Source organism: Schistocerca nitens, chromosome 10 (genome assembly GCF_023898315.1).
Source record: "Schistocerca nitens isolate TAMUIC-IGC-003100 chromosome 10, iqSchNite1.1, whole genome shotgun sequence".
NCBI classification, from domain to species: domain Eukaryota; kingdom Metazoa; phylum Arthropoda; class Insecta; order Orthoptera; family Acrididae; genus Schistocerca; species Schistocerca nitens.
In genome coordinates, this window is record NC_064623.1 from 110,678,333 (window position 1) to 110,691,941 (window position 13,609).

The 13,609-nt window shown below is 39.2% G+C and overlaps 1 protein-coding gene across 1 annotated transcript in view; it reads left to right on the forward strand.

Moving 5' to 3' along the window:
• The window catches only part of LOC126210459 (centrosomal protein of 164 kDa), a 644,242-nt gene that overhangs the window by 574,585 nt on the left and 56,048 nt on the right, over nt 1–13,609 (forward strand). The window contains exon 18 of the mRNA XM_049939692.1: nt 164–321. Within this exon, the coding sequence (XP_049795649.1) occupies nt 164–321 (158 nt within the window). The remainder of the gene's footprint in view (nt 1–163; nt 322–13,609) is intronic.

Here is a 13,609-nt window from a genome sequence, read left to right on the forward strand (position 1 = left end):
TGTTAAAGTACCAAACTCTCAAAAAACAAGCTATCAGCTATGAACATGCATGTGTCAGCTACCTCACTAAACTCTTGGTTCAGGTTGCTTTTCATATGGCAATTTGATCTCATATTTATCACAGTTGTGGTTGCTGAACTTAATAATGTGTGTTATCAAACAGGTCAAAGTCTCTGAACACTGAGAAATCACGGTCAGCAGCAGACCGCCAGCGCCAACTCTCGACGGCGGCGGAAGACACCGTCACGGCGAACCGCGGTGGCAACGGCCCGGCCCAGCAGCAGACGCAGGCGCAGCCGGGGGCGGGCAAGTTGCTGACAGGTAGCGGCCACCAGGCCCCGCCGACCTCCCCCCGCCCGCGGGCCCCTGGCACGCGGGCCCTCTGTGCCGACTCCAAGTGACCGCGGGACGAGTTCGGGAAGGGTAGCGGGCTCGATCCGCTCCGGCGAACTGTCCCCGACGCCCGTAAGGGTCTCGCCTCGCCGCTCGATGAGTGCGGGATTCTAACTCGGCAGAATATGAAACACAGCTGCTTCACAATTCTTAGGGTTCTCACGTGATTGCACGCATATTTGCTTTTCCGCTTTTATTTTGTTTCGTAAATTTGCGTACCGCAGTACTTGCCGAGTTGTCTCTACTGCTGGTCTCGAGACTGTGAAGCAGGGTGTTTTGTAAGCTTTCATGTCCTGTGCAGGGTGCTCTGTGGAGATATGAAAGTTTTATGCAATTGTGTCAGGAATTTAGAGGAGACGAAACTGCTACTGGCTGCCTCTGAATATAAGATTGCATGCTCCAAACACACATAGGTAGAAATGTGATGGAATTAATTTAGAGCTTCTAAATAGGATTGTAGGAGCTGGATGGGATGATGAGATTTACCACTCCTAATGTACTGAAAGTTAGAGGATATGATGAATATACTGTATGATACAGCCCATTGAAGAATGCAAACATCAAAAATCACGTGTGAGGTATATACTGTATAACACTGCCCACATTAAAGGATGGGAAACAAAGTGGTATGCCTTCCTTCGACCTAGCCAGTTATGGGGGCCTACAGTTAGTATGGACTCAGAACCACACTGCAACTTGGCATTTTTCACATTAACCAATATTGCCAAAGGTTAAAGAAGTGCAAAGTAACATATTAAAATCCTGAGATCGACATGGGACTGAACCCATGGGAGGGGGGAGGGGCTGGGGGGAGGGGGGGGGGGAGGAATCGTATTCCCATGCAGAAGAAACAGCAGTGAGTGATGAGTTTACTCAATGAAAGAAATTTCTTTGAATACGGGGAAATGGTGGGAACATGTGCCAACTAAGTGAAGAAATGAGTATTGAATAGTGCCCAGTTGACAGCAGGTTGCATCCATTCCAACCAGTTTGTTCAAATGTGTGTGAAATCTTATGGGACTTAACTGCTAAGGTCATCAGTCCCTAAGCTTACACACTACTTAACCTAAATTATCCTAAGGACAAACACACACACCCATGCCCAAGGGAGGACTCGAACCTCCGCCGGGACCAGCCGCACAGTCCATGAGTTCAGCGCCTTAGACCGCTCGACTAATCCCGCACGGTCCAATTTGTTCTTTCCTACAAGTGCCACAGTGTCTAAGTATAATCTCAGGTGTAGGAAATACTGGAAGGAATAAGTTATATCATTGAAGAATGACCCTTGAAATTTTCTGGAAACAAATCTTATCATTTGTGTACATTTTTCATAAAGAGTGGATGTATTAAAATGGAGGAAGTTAGTGTAATATGCATGTGCAACAGCAAGTACATTTATAGTTGCTATCCCAGAAATCTGCCCATGTGAAGTAAATCATGGACGATGCCAGCAAGTATTGATGACATTTATTGTGGGAAATGAAGGATGGGGAATAATGTGATAGATCAGCAGGATGTCTATGAAATCTGTGCAACAGGATTTTAATTTACTTGATAGAAATGATAATACATCTGCAGATGGAAAAAGATGTGTATATGTTGACCTTTAGTGAAAGTCTAGTCAACATAAGGGTGATATTCAAAATATACATGAAGGGAAACAAAATTTCTGTCCTCTGCTTTGTTTCCAAGGGTGGGTAATTCGAAGATGACTAGCATTGATATGTAATGACCCTTTGGGTGACATGACAAATGTAAAAATTATCTCACACTGAGCTGTAGTTTTTAACGAGAATGGTTATATATTTCCCAAACTATTATATTTCAGTACTGTTCTAATGTATATCTAAGCTTTAGCTAAAATATTTTTGAGGAAAAAGAAGGAAGAAAAATTCTAGTCATTGATGGAATTATTTGATGTGGACACTAGGTCAGCTGTAAAACACATAATAGAGAACTGTCCATGTCCCTACCGAACAAATCATCCCTGAGTTCATTTGAAGTGGATTGAGGGAACTCAAACTGGAATTAGTTTTACAGGCATTGGAGCCACGGTCCTACTGAATTTTAAAGGAAAGACTGCAGATTAGAGCTTGACTCCTGATGACTGGCAAAATCACTGCAAACAGAGACAAGCTTGGGTTGGACAAGGGTGGGTAAGAAAATCATTCATGTCTTCTTCAAAGGCAGTAAGCGAGTAAGCAATTTAGATAAATCATGAAAAATGTAAATCTCTGTGTCCAGATGGGGAGAGGCACCTCCCATGCTTCATTGTTCCACCTTGCTTGGCTCATGAATACTAATCTGATGTCAACCATTGCACTGCTTCACATGTTACATTTTGCAAAAATGTAGAAAACGTGCGCAGGTAGAAACAACGGCACGGTGTTGGGACTCAGTAAGTCTGTGATGGTTTTTGGGTCATCTAACTTAGGATGTTAATGTGACCTAAAGTTTCACACTGCCGAGTTTTATTACATATTGCCTTTACCAGCACAGCTGGCTGTGATGTGTCATACAGCTTTGTCTTTCTCAAATGCAGCTGCACTTTTGAAAAATGCATTGACTGAACTGCTGTGTTTCATACTTTCAACATATCATGTAGATTCCATTTCAGCCCCTTTTCAACTCTAAAAATCTATGACATTCAATAATTTTAAAAATTTAAATCTCTCTTGGCTGATTGAGCCTGCTTCTTCAATTCCATGTTATATTCTTCAACTCTAAGAAACTAAAACTCACTGAAATTTCAATACTGCTTTGTAATTTGTTTAATTGCTCAGACTCATCTATTTGAATTCTATTCTTCATTGTATTTACAGTCTGCATGTCAAATAATTTTTATTACCACCATATGCAGTTGATGTATTTTGAGGTGTCAAATAATTTTGTAACATATTTGATATGTAACGTGAGTGGTAAGCACATTATTTGACATTTCCTGCCTAATGTCATGACGGAAAAAATATTTGTTATGGTAATGACTTTCATTTTCAAGGTTTGGTTTGTTGCACACTGGTATCTTTTGGGGACACTAGTCAATTGCTACCTGACAATGGCCTAATAAGCTGAAAACCAATCAAAAGGGGAATGTGTCAGCTGTTCAACCTTATATATGAGATTGTTCCACCATAGGTGATAGAACAGTCCATAACATTATTGTGTCAAAAAAATGTAATTAAAATAGTAAGCAAGCATCAGAGCCAAAAATATGTGGAATGAGGGTAACATTTTTTCTCTTGGGCTGTAATATTTATTAAATTTAAAAACAACATGCAACACTCAAGCCACAACACCATTGAGAATAGTCAATGCTTTTACCGATTCAGTAATCTGGGCCTACTTTGTAACAGACCTCTCAGGCTCCATCTATAAATATATCCTTTCTATTTTCCAAGGTTAACAGGTGCACTCCTGGTTCCTGATGGAAACAACCCCTATGCTGTGGCTAAGAAGGGGGCTTCTTGCAATTTCATTTATACACAGTTTTAAGATCCTGTAAGTATGGACAAACTCAGAGCAGTCCATAGGGCCCCCTCGTAAAACAGTCTCTGCTGTACCATTTTCTCACAGGATGCTAGTGCTAGTCCAAGCAAGCAAGATGCACAGACAAACTTTTGAGAAGTTTGAAAATTAGGAGACAGGTACTGGCAGACAGAGAGAGAGTAATGCGAAACTCTTATGGAAGTGGAGCAAATGTGTAAAAACTGCACGGATGATGGAAGTAAGAGTGAGGTAAGAGCTTGACAGCCATCGGGATCCGATGTTGTTAAAGACACAGTACCAGCTCAGTTGGCCAAGGATTAGGAGGTGAATTGTCCTTAGTTGTGTGGAAGGAACTGTTCAAGAAATTGGCTGAAGTGATATAGTGGATTCACAAAAAACTAAATTGGGACATTTGGATGGGGTTTTGAACACAGCTTCTTTCAAACATAAGTTCATTACCTTGGATATTAGTGAGGGGGCACACCCTGTAACCCAGATTTGCTGTCGTCCCTTTCAAATGTTTGCTGTGGTTGATACATGCCCACAGTGAGATAAATCCTGTTAAGTACTCACGCTAACTATTCTAAGAGGAACTGCCACAAGTATTGTAGAAGTAAAGCTAGAATTTAATTTTCTGCTAATGTGGGGATGTGCTTTTTAATGCTTGTCCCACTAGTACATATTGTCGAGACTGTTCAGTGTTGTGTCAGATAGTAATACAGAAACTTCATTTTATATAGTTCATGAATGTGGAAGGCTGACTGTCAGCATAACTGGAGATTGATAATCAGGTGCTCCATTGAAGTATTGTGAAGTTTCTGTGACATGACACTTGAGAGCTTCAGCAATAGAGCTGCCAGGTCATTAAAGCCTAATTTTTACAGTTTGCCTGATAGACTAAATGGGATGCTAAAGTTGAAATACTCTTGGATAAGATCTAAGAACTACAACATAGCCATTCTAGCAGATTTTTCTTTCTGTCTTAAACAGTGACATACCTTTTAGAACACTTATATTTGATGTGGAATAACCTATTACCTACAGTTTCATTGTTGGCCTGTGGTGATGTGGAAAATGTCTGAGATGCTCAGTGTTTGCATGTGGCGTTGGCTGTTGCGTAATGCTGTCAACTTGTGATTTGTACAGAACTTAAATAAATCTGTTGTCCCTTCTCTTCACTGTTCTTTTTCTTGTCCTATGACACTCTTCAAAATAGTGAACAAAAAAAATCTTGTTTTCTGAAGATAATACAGACTATATCATAGCTAATCAGTCAGAAAATATGTTTGAATGAGGTGCCATAAATCACTGAATAAGTTATATCTTAGTACAATTCAAAAAAGTAGAGACAGATCCAATAGTAAAAAGTGAAATACACGCATAATTAATGAAAAGTAAGTAATGCGACATATTAAAGCAAACAACAGTTATAACTGGGAAATAAATCATGCATATAAAGAAAAGAGAAAATGTAGAAGGAAAAATTATATAAACAAACATGTTATTGTTACTTTGAAACCTGGCAACAAACCAACAGTAACGCACTGAAAGGGAACGAAATCTGAAGCCATTACGCTTGATGTATGTATGTTTGTTGGAGTAGGATACAGAGGAGTGTAGGGGGGACAACTTTTTAACAAATTGAACAAGAACATTTAATAGGATCGTAGACTGAGAGATATGTATTACCTTTATTAATGAAGGACGAGACTATATTAATGATTAGAAATGGAGAACTTGTAAGAGAGGAATGCAATCCAGCATAGGTAAAGCCAATCACTTTTTTATTATAAATTTGGTTTATGTAGGTATTTGCACTATTATTAGATGGGGCAAGAAAATTCCATCAATAACATGCAAATGTTGGCAACATGTTTAAGCTCTGATTCATTATTCATTGTGTTCTGTACATCCCATCATGAAGGAAACCCTTCACGGATGTATAACAGTCAAGCTATACACAATCTCAGTGAAGGATGCACCATCATTATTTATGTACATTGCCAATGAAACCACATTTTGTGTTAGCAGAAGATACGTGCCTTTCAACATACATGTGGTGTCTGTCTACAATAGAAATGGTGTATTATGACTTGGATCGAAGCACTAAATGAATACAATCATTATAAAATTGTCGTAGTGCCAAAGTCATTATAAAACAAGCCTGGAATCTGATGTGTCACCAGAACTTGTTCTTGTCCTTCCTGTTTGCCAGCTATGAAAATAGGTTTTAAAAAAGGAAAGGATGATTACTACCCTGATTTATAAGATCATAATGTGCCTTAGAAGTGGAACAGCTATGAGAGAAATGTAAATGGGCTGAAACATGAAATGATGTTATGTAAACTGGTACAATCCACAAGGATCTCAAAGGAACATGTGCAGGAAATATGTATGATGAGAGATGTGTTTGTGGAAAGCTATTAGCAAATGCAAAAGAAATGGCAATTGATGGATGGCCTCATGTAGATTTGTGTTACAAGGACACATTGCCAGTAGGACCTACTCAATGTAGGAAACATATCAGTATGAAGGAGATAGATGAGTTAGTGTGAAAGTCTCCATTTGACCAAAGGTTAAAAATATTTCATAATAATAAAGTAACTATGTGTAGCATTCATTCTGAGTAATCATTACAGGTTTCTTAGACATCCATATTAATCTGAAAAATAATTGTTAAACTAAGGACATCTTCTATTTAGACTTAATAAGGACATCTATTAAAATAAAATGGAACATATTTGGGTACTAGAAGAAGCACACAATTTAAATGCTGCACACCAATTTTATCTTTATCCATGCTATTTTGAAATAGCTGTTCTACTACCCAGATTCTAACATTGGAAGCAAATATCGTTATTGTATTTTACACAATCAAACACATCAAATATCGCCACCCTCCTGAAAGCTGTTATTGAAGCCATTATACCAAAAATTCATGTCTGTCAAGTGTAAGAAAAGCATACAAGTTACTCTTACTTTTGTTGAACCCACAGTGACTGACAGAACACAAGCTTCTTTCTATTAAAAAAATGGACAAAACTACTACTATCAATATTTAATATACTACTGTCTTTCTGTTGTAACATAAGTATTTATTTATTATCTTAAAATGTATAAACTGATTCTCAAAAGAAAGTATATATATTCCACAACAGCCCATAATTTTACAGTTGGTTAAACAAGGCAGATTTCATTATCATTTGTGATTTAAAATTTCAAATGACCTAAACTGAGCATTGTACACGAATATGTTGTCTTATTTTGCTTATTATTGTCAGATTTCTTATTTTCTGGTAAATGATTCTGTATTTGCCTGTACAGCCAGTATCAAGTATTCCTGATGTTGTTTTAATTGCATACTTATTAAGTCTTTTATTGATTCCTGTTTCAAAAAATTACAAACTGTAATTAGATTTTCATATCACTTGTGATCATAGGTCATATATCTGTGATAGTGCATGCTTAGATTTCCATAGAAATACTATGCTTGTAGAAAAGAATGCACATTGAATTTTTACAGCTCTTTCTCTTTCTGCTTAAGTTACCTCTTGACTTTGGTTGCAAACTTTTAGTACAACTATTTTCTGCTCACTAAGCACTATATATGTCTGTTTTGTACTTGAATATTTATTTTTACATTCTTGAGCATGGAGAAATTGTAATTGTTTCAGATATGTTGATATCTGCACTATGGTTCAACCTCTTCTTTTCAATTGCAATTTTGCATCATTTTGTAAATTACAGCAATGATTTCTTTCATTATTTCTGTATGTTAATTGCCTGAAATAAAAATGAAAACTCTTCCTGTTTTGTTTTTATTTGATTTTGCATTTTTTTCCCTGCACATGGTTATGTGTTTTCATTTCCTTCCTTATTTCTTCCATCTATGTAATGCACTGTAGTATTTGTTATTTATTGCAGACATAAAAAATCATTTTAAATTTAGACCAATTGACACAGAGATGGCAGTCATGAGCCAAATGTTTACACATGTTATAACATGGTATGTATCATAAGCTTCAGAATTTTTGGTCAGACAACCAGACAAATAAAACTTTCCTGGAGCTGAGAAACAGTGGTATTCTATACTACAGCCTTTATTGGGAATGGTAATTACTATGAAGAGCTACTGTCAGCCATTTGAATTGTGCAAAATTTGAAAACTTGATAGTTGTGTTGGTTTATTAATGAACTTTGTTTGTAAATCAGCTGTTAGGGAAAAGTACACTGACTGTGAGTGTAAAAAAGGTTAAAAATGCAAAATATGTGACAGAAAAAAATCTATTACAGGCAATTAGTGTGTTTGCCACAGTAAATCGCATCGCTTAAATAAGAGCAACACGCACTGGGTCAGATATAACATTCACCAATAAGAGCAACACACACTAGGTCAGATATAACAATCATCTACTATTAGAAACAGTGTCCTGCGGTTAACATTGAAGAAAAAAAGGAGAGAAGAAAAATAGATACTTCTCACAAGTGTTATACTCGTACAACATTCCTGCCCCTTCTTCTGTGCAAATATTTAATACTCTAATCACTCTCTCTCTCTCTCTCTCTCTCTCTCTTTCTTCTGGCTCCATGTGGACATACAAGGGTGTGGGCTGAGCATCCGAAGTTCAAGTATGTAGTTAACCAATTTTGTCTAAAAAAATGAGAAACCATAATCAAGATCATGGGATTATATAGTATTGGCCAAATGTGCTTCATCTTCTGTCCTAAGCAGTTGTTTCACATATAGTAAGCATAATGCTCTCCGTTCTATTAATAATTTTCTTTCTAAACTTGAAATGCTACTATCCTTTCACATGAAAACTTGCATCATCTGCTCTCACTGCAACCAAAACAGTGGGCACTCCGTCTCTGAAGCACTGGCCTTTTCACACACCAGCATTTTACAGATGTACCTCGGTTTTGTCTAAACCACTGTCACCGTGCTAAAATGCAGTGGCCCACAATTCTGTACAATTAAACTGTGAGAGTAGTCTTACTGTTGAGACTTATCTCCTCACAGTGCTATATGCAAGCTACCGTTCCACAAGTCTGTCGCTGATGCACTCAACAAGTACTGGAATAGCACTGGATCATTAGTGATGGGTGCTCAAACCATTAAGAAGATTGCTGAACAGATGAATCACAATATGTAACAATACAAGAGTTGAAACTGCACTATCTTTACACTGAGGTCCAGAAGTCTCGGGATACCTCCTAATATTGTGTCGGACATCCTTTTGCCCGGTGTAGTGCAGTAACTCGATGTGGCACGGACTCGACAAGTCGTCGAAATATTCAACCGTGCTGCCTTTATAGCTGTCCACAATTGCGAAAGTGTTGCCGGTGCAGGATTTTGTGCGCGAACTGACCTCTCGATTATGTCCCATAAATGTTTGATAGGATTCATATCAAGTAATCTGACTCGCCAAATCGTTTGCTCAAATAGTCCAGAATGTTCTTCAAACCAATTGCAAACAAATGTGGCCCGGTGACATGGCCCATTGTCATCCATAAAAATTCCATCATTGTTTGGGAACATGAAGTCTGTGAATGGCTGCAAATGGTCTCCAAGTAACTGAAAATAACCATTTCCAGTAAATGATCGGTTCAGTAGTTGAACCAGAGGACCCAGTCCATTCTATGTAAACACAGCCCACACCGTAATGGAGCTGCCATCAGCTTGCACAGTGCCTCGTTGACAACTTGGGCCCACGGCTCGGTCTGCATCACACTGGAACTCTACCAGCTGAAATCAGGACTCATCTGATCGGGCCACGGTTTTCCAGTCATCTAGAGTCCAACCGATACGGTCACGAGTCGAGAAGAGATGCTGCAGGCGATGTCATTCTGTTAGCGAGGGCACTCACATTGGCTGCTGCCACGGCTCATTAACTCCAAATTTCACCACACTGTCCTAACAGACACATTCGTTGTATGTCACACATTGATTTCTCCACTTATTTCATGCTGTGTTGTTTGTCTGTTAGCACTGACAACTCTATGCAAATGCCACTCTTCTCAGTCGTTAAGTGGAGGTTGTCACGCACTGCGTTGTCCAGGGTGGAAAGTAATGCCTGAAATTTGATATTCTCAGCACATTCTTGACACTGTGGATCACAGAATACTGAATTTCCTAACAATTTCCGAAATGGAATGTTCCACGTTTTTAGCTTCGACTACCATTTCCCGTCCGAAGTCTGTCAATTTCTGTTGTGTGGCCATAATACTTCGGAAACCTTTTCACGTGAATCACCTGAGTACAAATGACACCTCTGCCAATGAAATGCCCTCTTATACTTTGAGTATGTGATACTACTGCCATCTGTATATGTGCATATCCCATGAATTTTGTCACCTCATTGTGCAGGAGATATAGTTCATGTGAGTGAGGGTATCATACAGGAAATATTTTGTTGTGATGAAATGCACCTTTGATAAGCTCACTGGACAAAACAGGTGGACATGTGACCCTCCACTGTTTACATAGGACATGACAGTGAAGTGTTATGTGTATATCAGTCTGTTGTGTGGAGTTGTGACACAATGGCAAAAAGGAGCTGTCATGTCTGGGTATATCTGGGACTGTGCAGTAAATGAAGCTGCCTGATTTGTTGGTGTATCAATGCGGACTGTCCATCGTACCTACAAAGAATGGTGTTCCGATCACAGTCGTTTAACACTGTCTAATAACGTTGTTCATAAAATGACCCTTACAGACAGGGGCAGAAAAACTGTTACATATTGTCGATAACATTTGGATTCAAACCCAACAGAAATTGCTGCTGTCGCTGAATTCAGGATCATCTCGAGCTGTTTCAGAGTGAACATTTGTGAAGGAACCTGCAGGAGTGGGGCACCTTGCAAAAGGCCGGTACTCACAGTGTCTCATAAAACTGTGTGTCTTCAGTGGGACAAAAACTCCAACATTTACAGTATCCAATTTGAAGCCTGTAGCGTGGTGCGAAAAGTCACTATTTTACCCCTTTTCAAATGCTGCGAGTTGTTGAGTGCATCAATGGTCGATACATTTAACCTACAGGAGTGGATGGTGTACTTCAGGCCAAAGGTTGTTCTGTGATGTTATGGGGGTGTTCTTTCTACCATGACTTGTACCTACTCATTCAGATTACCATGAACGTGAATGAGGATGTTTATTTACACATATTTGATGACCAAATGTTGCTCTTTCTTCTACATATTCAGGACGAATATGTTATGGAAACTCCTGTCTTCCAAGATGAAAAGACCCAGCCCACAGAGCATATTTTCCTAGTTTGAAGAACATTAAAGCACCTTGTTACACGTCAACTGGGCCACTAAATCATTTGCTCTTAGTTTTGTAGAAAATATCTGGGACTGTTGTGAACAGTGGGTAAAACAAAGAATTGAACTTCCCTGTAATTTCATAGCTCTACAGCACCTGCTCATCAATGAGTGGCTTTGGGTGGATTTGGTCTACCTGATGAAACTTGTGGACTTTCTTCCATGCTGAAAAGAGGTTATTACCATGGCTGCAGAGAGTGTTAGTGTGCATTTACACTTGTGCATCTCATGCCTGATCCCTGTACACCTGTGCTCACCTCACCCGCAAGTTGAGGTATGAGTGTAGATGCGTGCCTCTTGCTCAGTGTGTGTACACGAGTGGTTTCATTCACACTTAGAGCTACTCCAGAGATCGAACAGCAGCTGCAGGTTAAATGCACTTGTGTGATTGGCCAGTGGGCAGCAGGTTTGTTTAATAGAGCTAGCCTGGTGTGCAACCAGTGATCCTGCAGCATAAATGTGCCCTCTAAAGGCAGACTGCCTAACATTATTTATATGGCTTTCTTTGAGGAGCAAAATACATGCTGGATTATTGACACTAACAATTAACAGGTCAAGAATAAGCAAGTACTTGTATACTATTTATCTCAAACAATCATAATGATGAATTCTAAATATGAGAAAACTTTTTATTGAGAAAAAAGTAGCAATCATCAAATTAATGTGCTTGTAAAGTCCTATGATTTACTCAGAGAGCTTGCTGTATATGGATCTGCAACATACAAGAACTGGCTGACAGCTAATATAGAAATACCAGACATTAGATGTTGGGTTTCCAGCTCCATTCGCAAATCAAAAAGTAAAGGGTGTCCATAATTAAAGTTACAATTTCAAAATGCTGTAGAAAGAGAACCAGTGCCCAGAATGACATCAAATTTGATCAGCATTTTATTGATGAAGGGGGAAATGTCAAGGAACAAAAAAATATTTTTGTATTTTGAAAGTGGAGGGAAGGGAAGGAACTTATGATATGAACTGTATAGGGACTTTACGCAGAATCACAGGCAATGAATAAAAAGACGTGCCAGATTGGGACTCGAACCTGGGATCTCCTGCTTATTAGGCAGTTGCATTAATTACTGTGCCATCTGGAAACAGTTTTTATTGCAAATGTGTGGACTGTCTCGGCACACTTCCCGGTTGACCCACATTACCACCCTGTGCCATCTATCTGCGGTCATGCTCGCTAATTCTAGATTCCTCCTGAAGGTTGAACTTATTTGTGCAACTGCATTGGAGGTTGTGGATTCATTGTCCATCAGGGCGAATCACTTAGATGAATGCATGGTTGACATGTTCGAAAGAACAGGCACCGCACAAAATCCACAGCTCTGATACATATTATGTAGATTGAGGGTGGGGGGGTGAGGAGAAAGGAAGGAACTAATTATATCAGCTATGTCGGGACTTTATGCAGAATCAGTGGCAATGACTGTAAATGTGTGCTGGAACAGGACTTGAACCTGGGATCTCTTCTTATTAGACAGCGTATTAACCACTGCGACATCTGAACACAGCATTTATTGCAAATGCATGGACTATCTCGGCATGCTCCCCAGCCAACCCACATTCCCACCATGTGCTCTCTGTCCACAGTCCCCGTCCATGTCCTCTTTGCTCACTAATTCTAGATTCACCCTAGAGGTTGAAAGTTGTTTTGTGCACCCACACTGATAGTTGCAAATTAAATGGCCATTGAGATGACTCAGTTTGCGTTCGAGTCCCAGTCTGGCACACATTTTCAACTGTTGCTGATTCCGCATTAAGTCCCAAAGGAGCTGATATAATTAGTTCCTTCATTTCCCTTTCCTCCTCCACCCTCCACTTTCAATTTACGTAATATGTATCAGTGTTGCAGATTTTGCTAGGTGTCTGTTCTTTCGGACACTATGCATTCATATAAAAATGAATTTAACAATAATTTTTCCAATAGATATCACTAGAGGGATCTTAACATAAATTAGGGTCAGCTACAAATGACAGATGGTTTGAGTTGCACATTACACGATCTGCGTTTTTCACTGTGCATGACAGCATAAATTCAGCAGTCAACAGTTGTGACACTGTTATTTAGGTAAGCCCATCCACCCTGGCAAGATTGTACCGCATCACATGGGAAAAATTGATTTTTAATTGGTCTGAGGTGAAAAACTGCATAAAAAGCAAAATTACATCAGTTTTCAATTCTCCTCGAGCCAAAAACAACATAAAAAGCAAAATGCAATTGGTTTTCAATTGTCATGAGACTTGCACAAGACGTTGAATATGGTGTCCACTGTTTTCTACCACAATTTGAAATTGAGAAACACCCCATTTCATAACAGATTGGATATCTAAGGGATCATGTTCAGAATGCGTTGTGCAATGCATGCCTTCAGTTGAGCTATGAGGGTTGTTAGAAAAGTTC